The sequence below is a fragment of the Mobula hypostoma genome, chromosome 4, assembly GCF_963921235.1.
Source record: "Mobula hypostoma chromosome 4, sMobHyp1.1, whole genome shotgun sequence".
Classification (NCBI taxonomy): Eukaryota; Metazoa; Chordata; class Chondrichthyes; order Myliobatiformes; family Myliobatidae; genus Mobula; species Mobula hypostoma.
In genome coordinates, this window is record NC_086100.1 from 92,990,870 (window position 1) to 93,013,415 (window position 22,546).

General features: G+C 43.9%; 1 protein-coding gene across 4 annotated transcripts in view; it reads right to left on the minus strand.

Moving 5' to 3' along the window:
* The window catches only part of LOC134345461 (solute carrier organic anion transporter family member 2A1-like), a 321,454-nt gene that overhangs the window by 177,511 nt on the left and 121,397 nt on the right, over positions 1-22,546 (minus strand). For 3 of the 4 annotated variants that reach the window (XR_010017703.1, XR_010017702.1, XM_063046159.1), the window contains exons 4-5: positions 15,144-15,368; positions 1,980-2,078 (exon numbers count right to left, since the gene is read on the minus strand). Coding sequence is in view for 2 of the 4 variants with exons in the window: in XM_063046159.1 (XP_062902229.1) it covers positions 1,980-2,078; positions 15,144-15,368 (324 nt within the window). In the remaining 2 variants the exon portion in view is untranslated. The remainder of the gene's footprint in view (positions 1-1,979; positions 2,079-15,143; positions 15,369-22,546) is intronic. The other variant, XM_063046160.1, reaches the window with a different exon arrangement.

Here is a 22,546-nt window from a genome sequence, read left to right on the forward strand (position 1 = left end):
GGAATGGGAACAAGGTGCAGTGAAGTCGAGACGGTTGATGTCCTGTCGGCAGTTAAAATGTGACATTTTAATTCCACGTCCCATTCCTATTCTGATATGTTGATCCACGGCCTCCTTTATTGTAAAGATGAAGCCACACTCTGGTTGGAGGAACAACACCTTATATTCCGTCTGGGTAGCCTCCAACCTGATGGCATGAACTTCTCAACCTGATGACTTCTCAAACTTCTGCTAATGCCCCACCTCCTCTTCGTACCCCATCCGTTATTTATTTATATACACATATTCTTTTTCTCTCTCTCCTTTTTCTCCCTCTGTCCCTCTCACTATTGCTCATCCTCTGGCTTTCCCCCCTCCCCCTTTTCTTTCTCCCTATGCCTGCTGTCCCATGATGCTCTCATATCCCTTTTGCCAATCAACTGTCCAGCTCTTGGCTCCATCCCTCCCCCTCCTGTCTTCTCCTATCATTTTGGATCTCCCCCTCCCCTCCTACTTTCAAATCTCTTACTAGCTCTTCTTTCAGTTAGTCCTGACGAAGGGTCTCGACCCAAAACGTCAACTGTACCTCTTCCTAGAGATGCTGCCTGGCCTGCTGAGTTCACCAGCAACTTTGATGTGTGTTGCTTGAAATTCCAGCATCTGCAGATTTCCTCGTGTTTGCGTCATCCACCTCTCACCTGGATATTCCTATTACCTATCAGCTCATGCTCCTCCTACTCCCCCCACCATCTTTCCTAATATGCCAATGGTTAATTTCCCTCCATAGATGCTGCTGGGCCTACTGAATCATTTTGTGTGTGTGTGTGTGTGTGTGTGTGTTGCTAGTCTAGACAGGTAACAGAGGTCAGGTCACCAGAGCTGTGAAACACAGCCGTGCTGCTGGCTGCCCCTGCACAGAAAGTGATCTAATTACAATTAGGTTCAAGCCGCTGAACCTAAGCTCAAAATCAAGTTGAATCACTGATTACATGCCACTTTGTCTACTGACAACTCTGTTCATCTTTGTTTCATTCAAGTTTTCCTCATCTGTGTCAATACTAAAAACCGAGTAAATACAGAGCAGTCCTATCAGAAGTAGGCTGAATCTACCTCGTAATGATCTTGCGCTTCATTGGTTACCCGCTCTGCACTTTTTCTGTAGCTTTTACGCTTTATCCTGCACTGTTATTTTTATTATTTTATTCTGTCTCAATGCATTGTGTAATGATTTTATCTGTACAAACATTATGTGAGACAAAGTTTTCATTGTATCTTGGTACAGTGTTAAATGGTTAATTAACCAATTAGCCAAAAAGAATTTTATTAATTCCAGCGAAGTCCATCTATTATTTCAATTTACTTTGTCATTGAAATTGACTTTTTCCCTCTAAATCTTTCTCCTGCTGAAGTGTTTCTAAACAATACAGTAGTATAATCACTGTTTCCTTAAATGTTGCCCTTAGGATATCACTAACACTATCACTGCTGACATGACATCCTGTTTCATGAATACTGCTTATAAGCAAGTAAATAAATTATAAAGATGCATGTATATTTTGCAAATATTTGTTCATATATCATTTATTTTGCATTTACACAAATTAAATGATAATTCTCTTGGAAAAACTAAGGGTTTTTTACTACCATACAGAAAAATATTGGGCACCAGGGTAGCATAACATTTAGCACAGCATTATTACAGTTTAGAGTTCAGATTTCAATCTTGCTTCTTCTGTAAGGAGTCGGTATGTCTTCCCTATGGAATGCATGGGTTTTCCTGGGAGCTCAGGTTTCCTCCCACAGTCTAAAGACGTACTATGTAGGTTAACTGGTCATTGCAAGTGGTCCCGTGAGAGTTAAATTAGGGTTGTCGAGGGTTGCTCAAAGGGCTGGAAGAGCCTACTCCCGAAACCATCACGAAATAAATACAATCGATAAAAATGTGTGAAATGATCTTATTTTGTTTCTAGAACAAACATCTTTAAATGACTTCCACTTACCTGGATTCACTCTATCTAGGTCCACATATAAATGTAAAGTCGCAGACCCAAGTAAATATCCAAATGAAGGTCCAAAGACAGATATTGCAAACAGGATTGCTGAAGAAGACAGAAAGAAAAGACACAATTGACTAAGTAAAAATTGACCCAGAAACTCTTTATGCACTACAAAATCATTTTGTATTGACAGATGGAACTTTCTAATGATCTAATTGCCAAAATCCATTTGATATTTGGTGCAGCAGTAGCACACATCCTGGAGCATGATGCAGTTCATCTACTTCTCAGGTGAATACACAGTGACATCATCTGGCACTGTTAATTTTTTTCATATTGCTTGCTGTAAAGTCTATGGTGCAGACAGCATATTGATATTAAGGGAGAGGAGGTGTTGGAGTTGTTAAAATACATTATGACAAATAAGTCCCCGGGGCATGACGAAATATTCCCCAGGCTGCTCCACGAGGCGAGGGAAGAGATTGCCGAGCCTTTGGCTAGGATCTTTATGTCCTCGTTGTCCACGGGAATGGTACCGGAGGATTGGAGGGAGGCGAATGTTGTCCCCTTGTTCAAAAAAGGTAGTAGGGATAGTCCAGGTAATTATAGACCAGTGAGACTTACGTCTGTGGTGGGAAAGCTGTTGGAAAAGATTCTTAGAGATAGGATCTATGGGCATTTAGAGAATCATGGTCTGATCAGGGATGGTCAGCATGGCTTTGTGAAGGGCAGATCGTGTCTAACAAGCCTGATAGAGTTCTTTGAGAAGGTGACCAGGAATGTAGATGAGGGTAGTGCAGTGGATGTGTTGAATATGGATTTTAGTAAGGCATTTGACAAGGTTCCACAAGGTAGGCTTATTCAGAAAATCAGAAGGCATGGGATCCAGGGAAGTTTGGCCAGGTAGATTCAGAATTGGCTTGCCTGCTGAAGGCAGAGAGTCAGGGTGGAGGGATTACGTTCAGATTGGAGGATTGTAACTAGTGGTGTCCCACAAGGATCGGTTCTGGAACCTCCATTTTTTGTGATTTTTATTAACGACCTGGATGTTGGGGTAGAAGGGTGAGTTGGCAAGTTTGCAGACGACACAAAGGTTGGTGGTGTTGTAGATAGTGTAGGGGATTGTCGAAGATTGCAGAGAGACATTGATAGGATGCAGAAGTGGGCTGAGAAGTAGCAGATGGGGTTCAACCCAGAGAAGTGTGAAGCTGTACACTTTGGAAGGACAAACTCCAAGGCAGAGTACAAAGTAAATGGCAGGGTACTTGGTAGCGTGGAGGAGCAGAGGGATCTGGGGGTACATGTCCACAGATCCCTGAAAGTTGCCTCACAGGTAGATAGGGTAGTGAAGAAAGCTTATGGGGTGTTAGCTTTCATAAGCTGAGGGATAGAGTTTAAGAGCCGCGATGATGCAGCTCTATAAAACTCTGGTTAGGCCATACTTGGAGTACTGTGTCCAGTTCTAGTCGCTTCACTGTAGGAAGGATGTGGAAGCATTGGAAAGGGTACAGAGGAGATTTACCAGGATGCTGCCTGGTTTAGAGAGTATGCATTATGATCAGAGATTAAGGGAGCTAGGGCTTTACTCTTTGGAGAGAAGGAGGATGAGAGGAGACATGATAGAGGTGTACAAGGTAATAAGAAGAATAGATAGAGTGGATAGCCAGCGCCTCTTCGCCAGGGCACCACTGCTCAATACAAGAGGACATGGTTCTAAGGTAAGGGGTGGGAAGTTCAAGGGGGACATCAGAGGAAGGTTTTTTACTCAGAAAGTGGTTGGTGCGTGGAATGCACTGCCTGAGTCAGTGGTGGAGGCAGATACACCAGTGAAGTTTAAGAGTCTACTAGACAGGTATATGGAGAAATTTAAGGTGGGGGGTTATATGGGAGGCAGGGTTTGAGGGTCGGCACAACATTGTGGGCCGAAGGGCCTGTAATGTTCTATGTATAAGCAAATCAGGTCTTGCACACATAGAAACGTAGAAAATAGGTGCAGGAGTAGGCCATTCGGCCCTTCGTGCCTGCACCGTCATTTATTATGATCATGGCTGATCATCCAACTCAAAACCCTGCACCAGCCTTCCCTCCATACCCCCTGATCCCCGTAGCCACAAGGGCCATATCTAACTCCCTCTTAAATATAGCCAATGAACCGGCCTCAACTGTTTCCTGTGGCAGAGAATTCCACAGATTCACCACTCTCTGTGTGAAGAAGTTTTTCCTAATCTCAGTCCTAAAAGGCTTCCCCTTTATCCTCAAACTGTGACCCCTCGTTCTGGATTTCCCCAACATCGGGAACAATCTTCCTGCATCTAGCCTGTCCAATCCCTTTAGGGTCTTATACGTTTCAATCAGATCCCCCCGTCATATGAAAGTCCTGCCATCCCAGGAATCAACCTGGTGAACCTTCTTTGTACTCCCTCTATGGCAAGGATGTCTTTCCTCAGATTAGGGGACCAAAACTGCACACAATACTCCAGGTGTGGTCTCACCAAGGCCTTGTACAACTGCAGTAGTACCTCCCTGCTCCTGTACTCGAATCCTCTCACTATAAATGCCAGCATACCATTCGCCTTTTTCACCGCCTGCTGTACCTGCATGCCCACTTTCAATGACTGGTGTATAATGACACCCAGGTCTCATTGCACCTCCCCTTTTCCTAATCGGCCACCATTCAGATAATAATCTCTTTTCCTATTTTTGCCACCAAAGTGGATAACTTCACATTTATCCACATTAAATTGCATCTGCCAGGAATTTGCCCACTCACCCAACCTATCCAAGTCACCCTGCATCCTCTTACCATCCTCCTCACAGCTAACAGTGCCACCCAGCTTCGTATCACCTGCAAACTTGGAGATGCTGCATTTAATTCCCTCATCCAAGTCATTAATATATATTGTAAACAACTGGGGTCCCAGCACTGAGCCTTGCGGTACCCCACTAGTCACCGCCTGTCATTCTGAAAAGGTCCCATTTATTCCCACTCTTTGCTTCCTGTCTGCTAACCAATTCTCTATCCACATCAATACCTTACCCCCAATACTGTGTGCTTTAAGTTTGCACACTAATCTCCTGTGTGGGATCTTGTCAAAACCCTTTTGAAAATCAAAATATACCACATCCACTGGTTCTCCCCTATCCACTCTACTAGTTACATCCTCAAAAAATTCTATGAGATTCGTCAGACATGATTTTCCTTTCACAAATCTAAGCTGACTTTGCCCGATGATTTCACCGCTTTCCAAATGTGCTGTTATCACATCTTTGATAACTGACTCCAGCAGTTTCCCCACCACCGACATTAGGCTAACCGGTCTATAATTCCCCGGTTTCTCTCTCCCTCCTTTTTTAAAAAGTGAGGTTACATTAGCCACCCTCCAATCCTCAGGAACTAGTCCAGAATCTAACGAGTTTTGAAAAATTATCACTAATGCATCCACTATTTCTTGGGCTACTTCCTTAAGCACTCTGGGATGCAGACCATCTGGCCCTGGGGATTTATCTGCCTTTAATCCCTTCGATTTACCTAACACCACTTCCCTACTAACATGTATTTCGCTCAGTTCCTCCATCTCACTGGACCCTCTGTCCCCTACTATTTCTGGAAGATTATTTATGTTGTTACGAGAATACACATAAAATTAAGATGTTTGCTGGCCTGGGCTAGCATCAGTGGCATCAGCAGTTGGTCTGCCACCTGCCCTCAGGGGAAGGAGAGATAAGGAACAATGGAGCAGCGTCTGGAGATGTGTAATGAAGGGATGTGGGAGAGAGAGCTGTCTGGAGCGGCTCCCCCCTTTGAACCCTGAACTGTTTGAAGTGATGGACAGGCGATACCCCAGCAGGGGGATAAAAAGGGACAGGTTCGCTAAGACAGACACACACGCCACCCGAGGTAACGAGACCCTGGAAGCGGTACGCTTCTCACGAGTGGGTGAGAAGTACCAGACAACGACCAGGGTGGAAAGGTACGATCAGCGGGAACCCGGTGTGTGTCCGCCCTTGCCTGGGTGCCGGGTTCACTGCAGAGGATCAACCGCATCTGGAGGAGGGGTCACAGTCGGTGACCTCAGGTGACATCACCAAGGACCCGCCCAAATGCTGTTTGTGAGCCATCCCGCTGGTCTGTGAGTGAAGCCGTTCTGAATGATCAGTTGTTCCTATTCTGTCTCTCTTCCCCCACCTTGTCCATCGCCATGGCAACGATTACTGCGAACTGAACTACTAACTGGACTGAACTTTGAGTCATTTTGAAATTGGTCATTTACCCCTAGACAACGATAGAGCTTGATTGATGCTGTTATCTTAATTCTGTGCACATGTGCGTTTATCATCGCTGAACTGTTGCATTTATTATCCTTTCGATTAATGTGTTGCTTGTTTCTTTAATAAAACTTTCTTAGTTCTAGTACTCCAGACTCCAACTGAGTGATCCATTTCTGCTGGTTTGGCAACCCAGTTACGGGGTACGTAACAATGTCCTCCTTAGTGAAGACAGAACCAAAGTAATTATTCAATTGGTCAGCCATGTCCTTGCTCCCCATAATTAATTCACCTGTTTCTGTCTGTAGGGGACCTACATTTGTCTTTACCAGTCTTTTCCTTTTTACATATCTATAAAAGTTTTTACAGTCAGTTTTTATGTTCCCTGCCAGTTTTCTCTCATAAGCTTTTTTCCCCTTCCTAATTAAGCCCTTTGTCCTCCTCTGCTGAACTCTGAACTTCTCCCAGTCCTCAGGTGAGCCACTTTTTCTGGCTAATTTGTATGCTTCTTCTTTGAAATTGATACTATTCCTAATTTCTCTCGTCAGCCACGGGTGCACTACCTTCCTTGATTTATTCTTTTGCCAAACTGGGATGAACAATTGTTGTAGTTCATCCATGCAATCTTTAAATGCTTGCCATTTCATATCCACTGTCAATCCTTTAAGTGTCATTTGCCAGTCTATCTTAGCTAATTCACGACTCACATACCTTCAAAGTTACCCCTCTTTAAGTTCAGAATCTTTGTTTCTGAATTAACTATGTCACTCTCCATCTTAATGAAGCATTCCACCATATTATGGTCACTCTTACCCAAGGGGCCTCTCACGGCAAAAATGCTAATTAACCCTTCCTCATTGCTCAAAACCCAGTCTAGAATAGCCTGCTCTCTGGTTGGTTCCTCAACATGTTGGTTCAAAAAAGCATCCCGCATACATTCCAAGAAATCCTCTTCCTCAGCACCTTTACCAATTTGGTTCACCCAATCTACATGTAGATTGAAGTCACCCATTATAACTGCTGTTCCTTTATTGCACACATTTCTAATTTCCTATTTAATACCATCTCTGACCTCACTACTATTTAAGCAGATGTTAACCAGAGAGTTCATGGACCGTTCAATCAGAGAGTTCATAGTCCCATGGACCATTGCTGGGGATTCTGAGCCAGCCATTACATTCCATGTTGACAGATTTGCCAAGTCTTCAAAAATTCTCACTGATCTCTGCTGTTTTTAATAAGGGGGGGGGCATAACAGCAGTAGTCACAGACAGCATTCTTGGGGAATCTACTGGTTAAGGCCAATGGGCAGAATTTAGAAACAAGAAGGGGAGGATCACTCCACTAGGTTGTATTGTCAACTACCCAATAGTCAGGAGGGACTTGAGGAACTGTTGTGTAGAGAAATTGCTCACAGTTGAAAGAATAACAGGTGTTATTTCCCTGTATTGACTGGGCCACCCAGAGTATTAAAGGCCTGTCTGGGGTACAACGAGTGAAATGTGTCCAAGATAACCTCTTAATTCAATATCTAGAGAACCCTGCTCGCGAGGGTGCAATACTGAATTGCCTTTCAGAGAGCAAAGCAGAGCAAGTAACAAAAGTGGCAGTTACGGAGCACTTTGGCTCTAGTTACCAAAATTCTCTTAAAGATAGTGTTGGAAAAGGAAAAGACAGGTCTACATGTTCGGATCCCAAATTGGAACACGGCTAATTTTATAACATAAGACAATATGACATAGGAGCAGAATTAGATCATTTGGCCCATCACATCTGCTCCGTCAATTCATCATGGCTGATATATTCACCCTCTCAATCCATTCTACTGCTTTCTCCCTGTAACCTTTAATATACAGACTAATCAAGAACCTATCAACAATCGCTTTAAATATACTCAAGCAACACACCTCAAAGTTGCTGGTGAACGCAACAGGCCAGGCAGCATCTCTGGGAAGAGGTACAGTCGACGTTTCAGGCCGAGACCCTTCATCAGGACTAACTGAAGGAAGAGCTGGTAAGAGATTTGAAAGTGGGAGGAGGAGGGAGAGATCCAAAATGATAGGAGGAGGGGGAAGGATGGAGTCAAGAGCTTGACAGGTGATTGGCAAAAGGGATATGAGAGGATCATGGGACAGGAGGCCCAGGGAAAAGGAAAAGTGGGGGGGGGAACCCAGAGGATGAGCAAAGGGTATAGTCAGAGGGACAGAGGGAGAAAAAGGAGAGTGAGAGAAAGAATGTACGTATATAAATAATGGATGGGGTACGAGGGGGAGGTGGGGCATTAGCAGAAGTTAGAGAAGTCAATGTTCATGCCATCAGATTGGAGGCTACCCAGACGGAATATAAGGTGTTGTTCCTCCAACCTGAGTGTGGCTTCATCTTTACAGTACAGGAGGCCGTGGATAGACATGTCAGAATGGGAATGGGATGTGGAATTAAAATGTATGGCCACTGGGAGATCCTGCTTTCTCTGGCGGACAGACCGTAGGTGATTTGCTTTAAATATACTCATTGACTTCGCCTCCACAGCCGGCTTTGGCAATGCATTCAACAGTCATTTAGAAGGGTGATGAGGAGGAATTTGTTTAGCCAGAAAGTAAAGTACCTCTGCTACTTCCTCTGGTTCCATACACACTTTCAATGTTTCCTTACAACTCAAGTTCTCCAGTCCGGCAACATCCTTGTAAATTTTCTTGGTACTCTTTCAACCTTATTTATATCTTTTCTGCAGGTAGGTGACTAAAACTGCATACTATGCTCCAAATTAGGCCTCACCAATGTCTTATACAACTTCAACATAACATCCCAGCTCCTGTACTCAGTACATTGATTTATGAAGGCCAATATGTCAACAGCTTTCTTTATGACCCTATCTACCTGTTTCACCACTTTCAATGAATTATGTACCTCTATTCCCAGGTCCCTTTGTTCTACTGCATTCCTCAGTGCCCTACCATTCACTGTGTAAGACCTACCCTGGTTGGTCCTACCAAAGTGCAACACCTTGCACTTGTTTGCATCAAATTCCATATGCCATTTTCCAGCTGGTCCTGATCCTGCTGCCAGCTCTCATTGTCTTCCTCACTATCCACTACACCCCCAATCTTGGTGTCTTCTTCAAATTTCTTAGTCCATTTAACCACATTGTCATCCAGATCATTGATATAGATTACAAACAACAGCAGGCCCAGCACCAATCCCTGAGGAACTCCACCAGTTACAGGCCTCCAGTCAGAGAGGCAGCCCTCTACCACCACTCTAGAACCTCTCCCACAATGTCTAATACAATTTACTACTTCATTTTGAATGCCGAGCTACCGAACCTTCTTGACCAACCACCCTTGCTGTCCCAATTTGGAACAAGGCCAATTTTAGAACGTAAGACTATACAACCCAGGAGCAGAATTAGGCCATTTGGCCCATCAAGTCTGCTCTGCTATTTCATCTTGACTGATCCATTTTCTCTCTCAGCCCCAATCTCCTGCCTTCTCCCCATATCCCTTCATGCCCTGACTAATCAACCCTTCTTTGCTTTAAATCTACCCAATGACTTGGCCACCTCTGGCAACAAATTCCTGAGATTCACCACTCACTGGCTCAAAAAGTTCCTCTTTCTTTTCATTCTAGAAGGGCACCCCTCTATTCTGCGAGGTATCCTCTGGTCTTAAACTCACCCACCATAGGAAATATCATCTCCACATCCACTCTACTAGGGCCTTTCACATGCAAAAGGTTTCAATTAGGTCACCCCTCATTCTTCCGAATTCTAGTGAATATAGGCCCACAGCCATCAAATGTTTTTCATAGGACAAGCCGTTCAATCCTGGAATAATTTTTGTCAACCTCTTTTGAATCCTCTCCAGTGTCAGCACATCCTTTCTAAGATAAAGGGCCCAAAACTGCTCTCAGTGCTCCAAGTGCGATCTGAACAATGCCTTTTAAAGCCTCAGGATTACACCCTTACTTTCAGCTAACCTGCTAACATCGCACTTGCCTTCCTCACCACAGACTAAATCTTAAAATTAACCTTTAGGGAATCCTGCACAAAGACTCCCAAGTCACTTAGCATCTCAGATTTTTTAATTTTCTCTCCATTCAGAAGATAGTCTACCCTTTTATTTCTTCTACCAAAATGCATGACTATACACTTCCCAACACTGTATTCCATCCGCCACTTCTTTGCTCATTCTCTTAATCTGTCCAAACCTTTCTATAGCCTCTCTACTTCCTCAGAAGTAGCTACCCCTCCACCTATCTTCGTATCGTCCACAAACTTTGCAACAAACCATCAATTCTGTCATCCAATTCATTGACATATAAAAAGCAGTCCCAAAACGGACTCCTGTGGAACACCACATGTCACTGGCAGCCAACCAGAAAGGCTCACTTCATTCCCATGCTTTGCCTCCTGCCAATGCTCTATCCATGCTAGTATCTTTCTTGTAATACCATGGGCTCTTAACTTGTTATGCAGCCTCACATGTGGCACCTTGTCAAAGGCTTCTGACAACCAAGCACACAACATCCACCGATTCTCCTTTGTCTATCCTGCTTGTTATTTCTTCAAAGAATTCCAATAGATTTGTCAAGCAATATTTTCCCTTTAGGCCTATTGACCCTCCAAGTACCCTGAGACCTCATCCTTAATAATTGACTCCATGTCTTGTGCTATAGGAGATGGGCGGGATTTTTAACTATATTCCTCAGTGTTTACTGAGGTGAAAAATCATCCTTGCTTAAGAGATAAGGGAAACTAGTGGAGATGTTTTGGAGATCATATTACCAGGATGAGGTACTTGATAGCGCATTTAGGTACAAAAATTCCCAGAGCCTGGCCTCAAAATTTTGAAAGGCTGGAAATTAAATTTCAGTGGCCTTTACCCCTTTATTTTTAGTCACAGGTGAACTTCCTGAAGACCTGAAAGAGTCTATTATCATTCCATTGTTTAAGAAGGGTAGTAAGATTGTGTCATAATTATCGAGCAGTGCCACATAGAAGTAGGCCCTCTGGTCAACCCACTCCATGTTGAACTATTACTCTGTCTAGTCCCATCGACTCACACCTGGACTCTCTCAGCCATGTACTTATTGAAAATTTTCTTAAATGGAGAAGATGGCAACGCGACGGCAGCGCATGCGGCCTTTCCGGTGATGAATATATGTTATCTGTCGAGTAGGGGACCGTGCACAATTCTGATTTGATAGAGACAGATGTGAGAGTACAGAAGTACATCTGGAAAACTTCTGAAATGGCCGTTTCGCTGCTGCTGCGACTGTGTGGTAACCGGAATCTCCGGAGCAGAAGGCCCCAAAATCCTCGGCTTTGCTTGTTTCAGCGGCCAGGGTGAAGTCAAAGGCGCTCGGCAGAGGATGGCGCTCGGGAGGCTGTATTGGAGAGGCTGGTCGGAGGCTCGAAGTTTTCAGACGGATGGACTCAGTGTTGGCTGTGGTCGGCTGCTTCCAAGGCATCGGCAAGTTGACGGTGCCTGGATGTTTAAGGCAGGGAGTTTCTCCCTTTTGCCGCCTGCTATCGGGGACTCGGGAGTCGATTGACTCGGGGACTTTTGAGACTTTTTTTTACCATGCCCATGGTTTGATCTTCATCAAATTATGGTATTGCTTTGCACTATTGTAACTATATGTTATAATTACGCGGTTCTGTCAGTGTTAGTCTTTAGTTTGTCCTGTTTTCTGTGATATCATACTGGAAAAACATTGTATCATTTCTTAATGCATGTATGCATTTCTAAAAAAAAGAGGACTGAGTGTTCTCATAATCTAAAAAAACGTTGCTATCAAACCGCTGGCAGCTTGTTCCAGACTCTCACCACCCTCATTTCACCTCACACCCTTAACCCATGACCTCTAATTTTGGTTTCAACCTACCTCAGTGAAAAAAAGCCTGCTTGCATCTAAACCCTTCATAATTTTGTATACTTCTATCAAATCTCCTCTCAATCTCCTATGCTCATGAAAATTCTCTTAAATGTTGCTATCAAACCACTGGCAGCTTGTTCCTGACTCTCACCACCCTCATTTCACCTTACACCCTTAACTCATGACCTCTAATTTTGGTTTCAACCTACCTCAGTGAAAAAAGTTTTATTTTAACTTCATCAGTCCACAGCACTTGTTTCCAAAATGCATCAGACTTGTTTAGATGTTCCTTTGAACCTTTTGAATAGAACTATTTGGCCACAATGAGCGAAGGTATGTTTGGAGAAAAAAGGGTGCTGAATTTCATGAAAAGAACCCCTCTCCAACTGTTAAGCACGGGGGTGGATTGATCATGCTTTGGGCTTCTGGTGCAGCCAGTGGCACGGGGAACGCTTACTGGTAGAGGGAAGAATGAATTCAATTAGATACCAGCAAATTCTGGAAGCAAACATCACACCATCTGTAAAAAAGCCGAAGATGAAAAGAGGATGGCTTCTACAACAGGATAATGACCCTAAACACACCCAAGATCCACAATGGACTACCTCAAGAGGCACAAGCTGAAGGTTTTGCCATGGCCCTCACAGTCCCCTGACCTAAACATCATCGAGAATCTGTGGATAGACCTCAAAAGAGCAGTGCATGAAAGACGGCCCAAGAATCTCACAGTACTAGAAGCCTTTTGCAAGGAAGAATGGGCGAAAATACCCCAAACAAGAACTGAAAGACTCTTAACTGGCTACAGAAAGCGTTTACAAGCCAAAGGGGGTGATACTTGCCAAAGGGGGTGTTACTAAGTACTGTCATGCAGGGTGCCCAAACTTTTGTTTTGGGCCCTTTTCCTTTTTTGTTATTTTGAAACTGTAAAAGATGGAAATAAAAAAGTTTTCTTGCTTAAAATATTAACGAAATGTGTCATCTTTAACTTCATGCCTTTTGGAAATCAGTTCATCTTTTACTCGCTTAGCTATTCACAGCAACAGAAATTTTGACCAGGGGTTGCCAAACTTTTGCATGCCACTATAACATCTCAACTTATGTATTCAATATTTATAATAGCCAATGTGCCAAAGCTCTCTTTAGCACCCTATCAAGGGAACCAGGAATGAGCCAGGGAATCACAGGCTGGTCAACCTGACATCAGTGGTGGGAAAGGTACGAGAAGGAATCCTGATCTACCAGCATTTGGACAGGTAAAATATGACGACGAGGTGTCAGCAAGGCTTGGCACATGGAAAGGAATGTTTGAAGAACCCTTTAATTTTTTTTGAGAAGGTAACCTATAAAGAGGCCTCTCAATCAACACCAAGAAGACAGAAAGCATGGTCATCTCCAGAAAAACAAACATCCCACAATGTGTGATCAAGATCGGAAATACAAACATCAAACAAGTCAACAAATTCAGATATCTTGGCAGCCTAATAACAAGAGATGGCAGGTACGACACAGACATCAAATGCAGAATAGCAATGGCGAAAGAAGCTTTCCAAAAAATGAAGACCATATTAACAGGCAGAAAGATGAGCATGTACACTAAAAATAGAATACTGCAGTGCTACATTTATTCTATCCTGACTTATGGAAGCGAATGCTGGACCATTTCCCCAGCAATGGAAAAGAGACTAGAAGCAGCTGAATTATGGTTCTACAGGAGAATGTTAAAATTATCATGGACCACACACGCATCAAATGAAGAAGTTCTCAGAAGTTAGATCACTCATACCAACAATAAGAGAAAGACAACTCAGATTCCTAGGACACATCATGCGGAAAGATGAACTAGAAAAACTCATACTCTCTGGAAAGATCTAGAGGAAGACCTCAGCTTATGTACATTAAAAGCCGAGCCAGGTCAAGAAAATGGAAGTCATCCAAAGAACTAGGGATAGATCTATATGGAAAACCATGGTCACCAACATCCGCATCAGATATGGTACCTAGACAGACAGACAACCGAAAAAGAAGGTGAAGGTAGAGTAGTGTATGTTGTCTATATGCACTTTAGCTAGTCTTTATCAAGTATCTGCATGACAGGCTGGTCTGAAAGGAACCATGCAATCCAGGGGGAGCTAGTTAGCCGAAGCTGTTTCTTATAATGAAGTCCAGTTATTAGCGATGTGCCATTGGTGTCAGTATGGGCCTTTTCATTATTTATAGAAATAATTGGATGTGAATGCATTAGGCTTAATCAGTAAGTTTGCAGATGATCCAAAACTGATAGTGAAGAAGGTTATTGTACGATACAGGAAAGTCTTGATCAGTTAGAGAATTGGGCCAAGAAGTGTGTAAGTGGAGTTAACTATGTTGGATCTGGTACAGCACCTTCTCATAATATAAGAAAAGTACAATGAATTCTGAGGACAACAGAAAAGGTTACTGGCAGCCATCTATCATCACTGCAGGACTTGTATGTTCTAAGATGAAGAGGCAGGCAGGTACAATCAATGTGGACAGTACCCATCCAGCAAACTGCCTTTTCCAATAGCCGCATTCTCTAAAGTACAAAAAGGCCTATTGAAACAAGAACTTCATATCATCTTAAAAGTTTCTTCCACACAGTTAATCTGATTAACCATTCTAGTTAGCCACCTCCTCCCACACCACTTTACCTATTATCTTAGTCACTGCACTACACCACACTTTAAATCACTTTTTAAAACATTGTTTACACTGTTAATGCATGCTGCATCTATGCACATTTTATTCCACGCCTTTACTTCTAACTTTATTTTTATACAATTTTTTATCATTGCTGAATGTTGTTCCAACACACCACAGTAAATTCCTAATATATGTAAACCTATGCGGCAAATAAATTTGATCTATTAAGGATCATTAACCTTTGATGTTGATAACACAGATAACAAAGATACACCTAGTTGTAGGGAAAGTGTAATGGCATCCTAGATAAATATGTAACATTAATTAACAAAATAAACCATAATGATGTATTTTGAAACATACCTATATAGAGTGAAGCGTTAGATGGTTCAGCAAAGTCATCAATGTATGAAATACCAAAGGGTTGAATTGGAACTGTCCCAATGCCCACCATTAGTTGAGCAATCACCATTATTCCCCAAACACTGCCCAGTTTCCTGAATTTGTGGCCTGAATTTTCACAAGATTCAAGCTGGTGTGTCTGATTCATTTGTTGACAGGTGTCTATGTTGAAAAGGCTTGTATTTCCTGAAAAAGTAAGCAGTTCATTCAGTTCAAATATTTCATTTAATTTGTTGTTTACTTTTTGTTTTACAATTGCAGGAGAAATGGAGCAAAAAGGTAGCATAATGCTATTACAACACCAGTGACCTGGTTTCAATCTGCAACTGAATGTGCATTCTCCACATGACTACATCGGCTTCCTCCAGATGCACCACATTCCAAAGACACATGCTTAGTAGGTTATTTAGCCACATGGGTGTAATTGGGCTTGAAACTCCTATTACCATGCTGTACCTCTAAGTAAAACATAAATAAATTGGGATAGACTTCAGTACTTTCAAATTCAGAGCACAAGTAGATCTGTGAACCTACCATTGTACAATTTCTTAGGCTTTAGTAACACCTTAGTGGACAGACTGATGAAGTACCAACACGTCCAAAGATCTAACTTTCAGATAAGGCCTGCACTATTTTAGTAGTGAGCCAAAAAGATCCCAAGTCCCCATTCTGCAGAGGACGCTGTGGTTTGTGCTCTGGTCAATCACTTCAGCAAAAGAATTTTTAAAAACTGCCAAACAATTATCACATTCCCATAGACAGATGTACAGTAGAGAACATTCTGACTGGTTGCATCACAGACTGGTATAGAGGCTCCAGTGCACAGGATCACAGAGTTGCAGATTCAACCAGCACCATCACGAGGCAAACCCAGCCCGCCATCACTAAAGATCTTTACTATCCGGGATGCAGCTCCTTTCATTACTAACATCAGGGAGGCAGCGTTGGAGCCTGAAGATCCACACTCAATATTTCAGAAAAGCTTCTTCCCCTCTGCCATCAGATTTCTGAATGGTCCATGAACACTAGCTTGTTACTCCATTTTGTTTTGCACTATTTATTTTAAAATGTATAGTAATTTTAGTCTGCACTGTTAAAAATAATAAACTTCACATCCTATATGGCAGTGATAATAAGCAACACACATCAAAGTTGCTGGTGAATGCAACAGGCCAGGCAGCATCTCTAGGAAGAGGTACAGTCGACGTTTCGGGCCGAGACCCTTCGTCAGGACTAACTGAAAGAAGAACTAGTAAGCGATTTGAAAGTGGGAGGGGGAGGGGGAGATCCAAAATGATAGGAGAAGACAGGAGGGGAGGGATGGAGCCAAGAGCTGGACAGGTGATAGGCAAAAGGGATATGAGAGGATCATGGGACAGGAGGCCCAGGGAGAAAGAAAAGGGGGGGGGGAACCCAGAGGATGGGCAAGGTGTATAGTGAGAGGGACAGAGGGAGAAAAAGGAGAGAAAGGAAAAAAAGAATGTGTGTATATAAATAAATAACGGATGGGGTACGAGGGGGAGGTGGGGCATTAGCGGAAGTTTGAGAAGTCAATGTTCATGCCATCAGGTTGGAGGCTACCCAGACGGAGTATAAGGTATTGTTCCTCCAACCTGAGAGTGGCTTCATCTTTACAGTAGAGGAGGCCGTGGATAGACATATCACAATGGGAATGGGATGTGGAATTAAAATGTGGGGCCACTGGGAGATCCTGCTTTCTCTGGCAGAGAGGGCGTAGGTGTTCAGCGAAGCGATCTCCCAATCTGCGTCGGGTCTCGCCAATATATAGAAGGCCACATCGGGAGCACTGGACGCAGTATATCACCCCAGCCGACTCACAGGTGAAGTGTTGCCTCACCTGGAACCACTGTTTGGGGCCCTGAATGGTAGTGAGGGAGGAAGTGTAAGGGAATGGCGGTAAGGGAGGAAGTGTAAGGGTGATCTCGGCTGGGGTGATATACTGCGTCCGGTGCTCCCGATGTGGCCTTCTATATGTTGGCGAGACCCGACGCAGACTGGGAGATCGTTTCGTTGAACACCTACGCTCTGTCCGCCAGAGAAAGCAGGGTCTCCCAGTGGCCACACATTTTAATTCCACATCCCATTCCCATTCTGATATGTCTATCCACGGCCTCCTCTACTGTAAAGATGAAGCCACACTCAGGTTGGAGGAACACCACCTTATATTCCGTCTGGGTAGCCTCCAACCTCTTGGCATGAACATTGACTTCTCAAACTTCCGCTAATGCCCCACCTCCTCCTCGTACCCCATCGATATTTATTTATATACACACATTCTTTTTCTCTCTCTCCTTTTTCTCCCTCTGTCCCTCTCACTATACCCCTTGCCCACCCTCTGGGTTTTCCCCCTCCCCCTTTTCCTTCTCCCTAGGCCTCCTGTCCCATGATCCTCTCATATCCCTTTTGCCAATCAACTGTCCAGCTCTTGGCTCCATCCCTCCCACTCCTGTCTTCTCTTATCATTTTGAATCTCCCCCTCCCCTTCCTACTTTCAAATCTCTTACTAGCTCTTCCTTCAGTTAGTCCTGACTAAGGGTCTTGGCCCAAAACGTCGACTGTACCTCTTCCTATACATGCTGCCTGGCCTGCTGCGTTCACCAGCAACTTTGATGTGTGTTGCTTGAATTTCCAGCATCTGCAGAATTCCTAGTGTTAGCAGTGGTAATAAACCTGATTTGAACTCATGAATCAAGAGTCTATAACTCACAGGTCTTTGACCCCCTCAAAGAGTTTCAAAGTTATTCTATTTCTTTTAATCTTCAGGACGACGTGAAGTCATAAAATACTCCAGATTAATGCAAACCCATTTCCTTTCTATTAGGAAATTTTTGTTTTGAGACTGGCAACATGATACCCACTCCAGCTATATAAATCTAAACTGAAGAAGAGGTAGAGTGTGCCTTAGAGTAATCATCCAGCATTCCACCCTACCCTCATCAAGGTTAGCAGCGTGGTAATGCTTTCCAGTGCCACCCGAGCACAATTTCCACGCTGCCTGGTCCAATGCAAAACAATGCTTTTCACTCCATGTTTCAATGTACATATGAGTCAGAATCAGGTATATTATCATTCGCATGTCATGAAATCCGACATGTCAGTGCATGGCGTCCTCTTGTTCAAGATGAGGCCAACCTCAACATCTGGGTAGCCTCCAGCCTGATGGCATGAATATCAATTTCTCCTTCTGGTAATGTTTTCCCTCCTCCTCCCCTCTTCTTCTATTCTCCACTCTGACCTTTTTACCTCTTCTCACCTGCTTATCACTTCCCCATGGGTCCCTCCTCCTTCCCCTTCTCCTGTGGTCTACTCTCCTCTCCTATCAGATTCCTTCTTCTCCAACTCTTCACCTTCGCCACCCACTTGGCTTCACCTTCCAGCTATTATCCTTCCCCACCCCCCCACCTTTTTATACTGGCATCTTCCTCCTTCTGCTTAAGTCCTGAAGAAGGGTCTCAACCCGAAATGTCGACTATTCATTTTCAAAGATACTGCCTGAGCTGCTGAGTTCCTCCAACATGCTGTGTATGTTGCTTTGGATTTCCAGTGTCTGCAGATTTTCTCGTGTTTATGTCATGAAATCTGTTGTTTTATGGCAGCAATATCGTGTAATACATAAAAAAAACTATCAATTACAATAAGAAATACATCTATAATTAAATAACTGGTGCAAAAAGAGAGCAAAATATAGTGAGTCACAAATAACCTGACTTGGTCCAACCAAGCAGAGTCCACTGCCAAGAAGGCCCACCAGCGCCTATACTTCCTGAGAAAGCTAAAGAAATTTGGCCTGTCCCCTAAAACCCTCACTAATTTTTATAGATGCATCGTAGAAAGCATTCTTCTAGGGTGCATCACAACCTGGTATGGAAGTTGTCCTGTCCAAGACCGGAAGAAGCTGCAGAAGATCGTGAACACAGCCCAGCACATCACATAAACCAATCTTCCGTCCTTGGACTCACTTTACACTGCACGCTGTCACAGCAGTGCTGCCAGGATAATCAAGGACACTACCCACCGAGCCAGCACACTTTTCTTCCCTCTTCCCTCCGGAAGACTCATACGGCCAGATTTGGGAACAGCTTCTTTCCAACTGTGATAAGACTGCTGAACGGATCCTGACCCAGATCTGGGCCGTGCCCTCCAAATATCCAGACCTGCCTCTGAGTTTTTTTGCACTACCCTTTTCCCTTTTCTATTTTCTATTGATGATTTATAATTTAAATTTTTAATATTTACTATTGATTTGTACTCCAGGGAGCGCAAAGCGCAGAATCGACTTTCACTGTGATGATTGTACACTCTAGTATCAATTGTTTGGCGACAATAAAATAAAGATCAGTACTTGATGAATAAATTAACATGTTTCACAGCAAACTTCATCTATGCTTAAAATAACAGAGTTCAAATTAGTTGAGGCCTGCATTTCATTCCCCCTCCCCAAACTTAATTCATTCCCATGTGACAGTTAATTGCGTTATTTTTGAAGTAGTCATGGAAGGGAAACAACATACTGGATATATATTATTTCCCTTGCATCATTGAATCTTACTACCTGTTGACCAATGTTTAATCACAGATGTTCATACCCAAAGAATATGGTGCCCTGATTCTACACAGACAAAATGATGTCTGTTTTCACTGGTACCCTGAAAAGCTACGACACTGGCACATTCACAATAGTAGTGATTCAACCAGCCCAAGGATCAGCAGTATGGAAAGACAGCCGGTGCACAGTGAGTAATTAGGGGCACTAGGGGTCCCTAAAGACAATGCAAAAGCTGCTGTAGACTTCAACACTCCAATCTGATAGTAGGTCTAGTAACCTACTTCTCCACTTAATGGAGTCTTCAAAATTAAACAAAGCTCATTGTGTGGGTGGGCCAGTGTTAGAGTGCGGAGTTCAGGTTTTGGTTCAAAGAAGCTTTGGCGAGGAGAGACAAAGGCAATAGGTACTTTCATCATTTAATTTTTCTTTCAGTTAGAGCAATGGGGATGCCAGGCAGAATAGAAGGAGGCTCCTCTTGCAGGATGTGGGAAGGCAGGGAGACCTCCAGTATTTCTGAGAACTATACCTGCAAGAAGTGCATCCAGCTGCAGCTTCTTTCAGACTGTGTCAAGGAACTGCAGCTGGAACTGGGTGAACTAAGCATCATGTGATAAAAGGAGGGGTTGATCAACCGGATGTACAGGGACATGGTTACAGTCAAGGAGCAGGGCACAGGTGACCATCAGGAGGGGGAAAGAGGATAGGCAACCAGTGCAGAGTGCCCTTGCGAGAGTGCCTTTCACCAACAGGTACACTGTAGGAGGTGGAGGACAAGGAGCAATGCCCTAGCAGAGGAAAGAAGGTCAGGTCTCTGGCACTAAATTTGGCTCTGTGACTCAGAAGGGAAAAGGGGAGAAGAGTTGAACATAGAACATAGAATAGTACAGCACAGTACAGGCCCTTCGGCCCACAATGTTGTGCCGACTCTCAAACACTGCCTCCCATATAACCCCCCACCTTAAATTCCTCAATATACTTGTCTAGTAGTCTCTTAAATTTCACTAGTGTATCTGCCTCCACCACTGACTCAGGCAGTGCATTCCACGCACCAACCACTCTCTGAGTAAAAAACCTTCCTCTGATATCCTCCTCGAACTTCCCACCCCTTACCTTAGAGCCATGTCCTCTTGTATTGAACAGTGGTGCCCTGGGGAAGAGGCACTGGCTGTCTACTCTATCTATTTCTCTTAATATCTTGTATACCTCAATCATGTCTCCTCTCATCCTCCTTCTCTCCAAAGAGTAAAGCCCTAGCTCCCTTACTCTCTGATCATAATGCATACTCTCTAAACCAGAACTGGACACAGTACTCCAAATGTGGCCTAACCAGAGTTTTATACAGCTGCATCGTTACCTCGCAACTCTTAAACTCTATCCCTCGCCTTATGAAAGCTAACACCCCATAAGCTTTCCTAACTACCCTATCTACCTGTGAGGCAACTTTCAGGTATCTATGGACATGTACCCCCAGATCCCTTTGTTCCTCCACACTACCAAGTATCCTGCCATTTACTTTGTACTCTGCCTTGGAGTTTGTCCTTCCAAAGTGTACAGCTTCACACTTCTCTGGGTTGAACCCCATCTGCTACTTTTCAGCCCACTTCTGCATCCTATCAATGTCTCTCTGCATCTTCGACAATCCCCTACACTATCTACAACACCACCAACCTTTGTGTCGTCTGCAAACTTACCAACCCACCCTCCTACCCCCACATCCAGGTCATTAATAAAAATCACGAAAAGTAGAGGTCCTAGAACAGATCCTTGTGGGACACCACTGGTCACAACCCTCCAATCCGAATGTACTCCCTCCACTACGACCCTCTGCCTTCTGCAGGCAAGCCAATTCAGAATCCACCTGGCCAATCTTCCCTGGATCCCATGCCTTCTGACTTTCTGAATAAGCCTACCATGTGGAACCTTGTCAAATGCCTTACTAAAATCCATATAGATCACATCCACTGCACTACCCTCATCTATATGCCTGGTCACCTCCTCAAAGAACTCTGTCAGGCTTGTTAGACACGATCTGCCCTTCACAAAGCCATGCTGACTGTCCCTGATCAGACCATGATTCTCTAAATGCCCATAGATCCTATCTCTAAGAATCCTTTCCAACAGCTTTCCCACCACAGACGTAAGGCTCACTGGTCTATAATTACCTGGACTATCCCTACTATCTTTTTTGAACAAGGGGACAACATTCGCCTCCCTCCAATCCTCCGGTACCATTCCCATGGACCACGAGGACATAAGGATCCTAGCCAGAGGCTCAGCAATCTCTTCCCTCGCCCTGTGGAGCAGCCTGGGGAATATTCTGTCAGGCCCCAGGGACTTATCCATCCTAATGTATTTTAACAACTCCAACACTTCCTCTCCCTTTGGCATTTATGAGGAGGAGCTGTAATGATACGGGATTAATTGGTTAGGGGAACAGACAGGTGAGCACAAGATTCCTAGATGGTACATTGCCTCCCAGGTGCCAGGGCCATCTCGGATCAGGTCCACAACATTCTGAAGTGGGAAGGTGATCAGCCAGAGGTTGTGATCCACGTCAGTATGAATGACATGAGTAGGAAGGGGGTCAGAGTCCTGCAAAATGAGTTCAGGGAGTTGTTAAGCTAAAGGAGGGCCATGATTTCAGATTGCTACTCGTGCCACGTGCTCGTGAGGCCAGAAGTAGGAAGGTCATATAAGGAGAAAATACTCTGCAGATGCTGGGGTCAAAGCAACACTCACAACACGCTGGAGGAACTCAGCAGGTCGGGCAGCATCCGTGGAAACGATCAGTCAATGT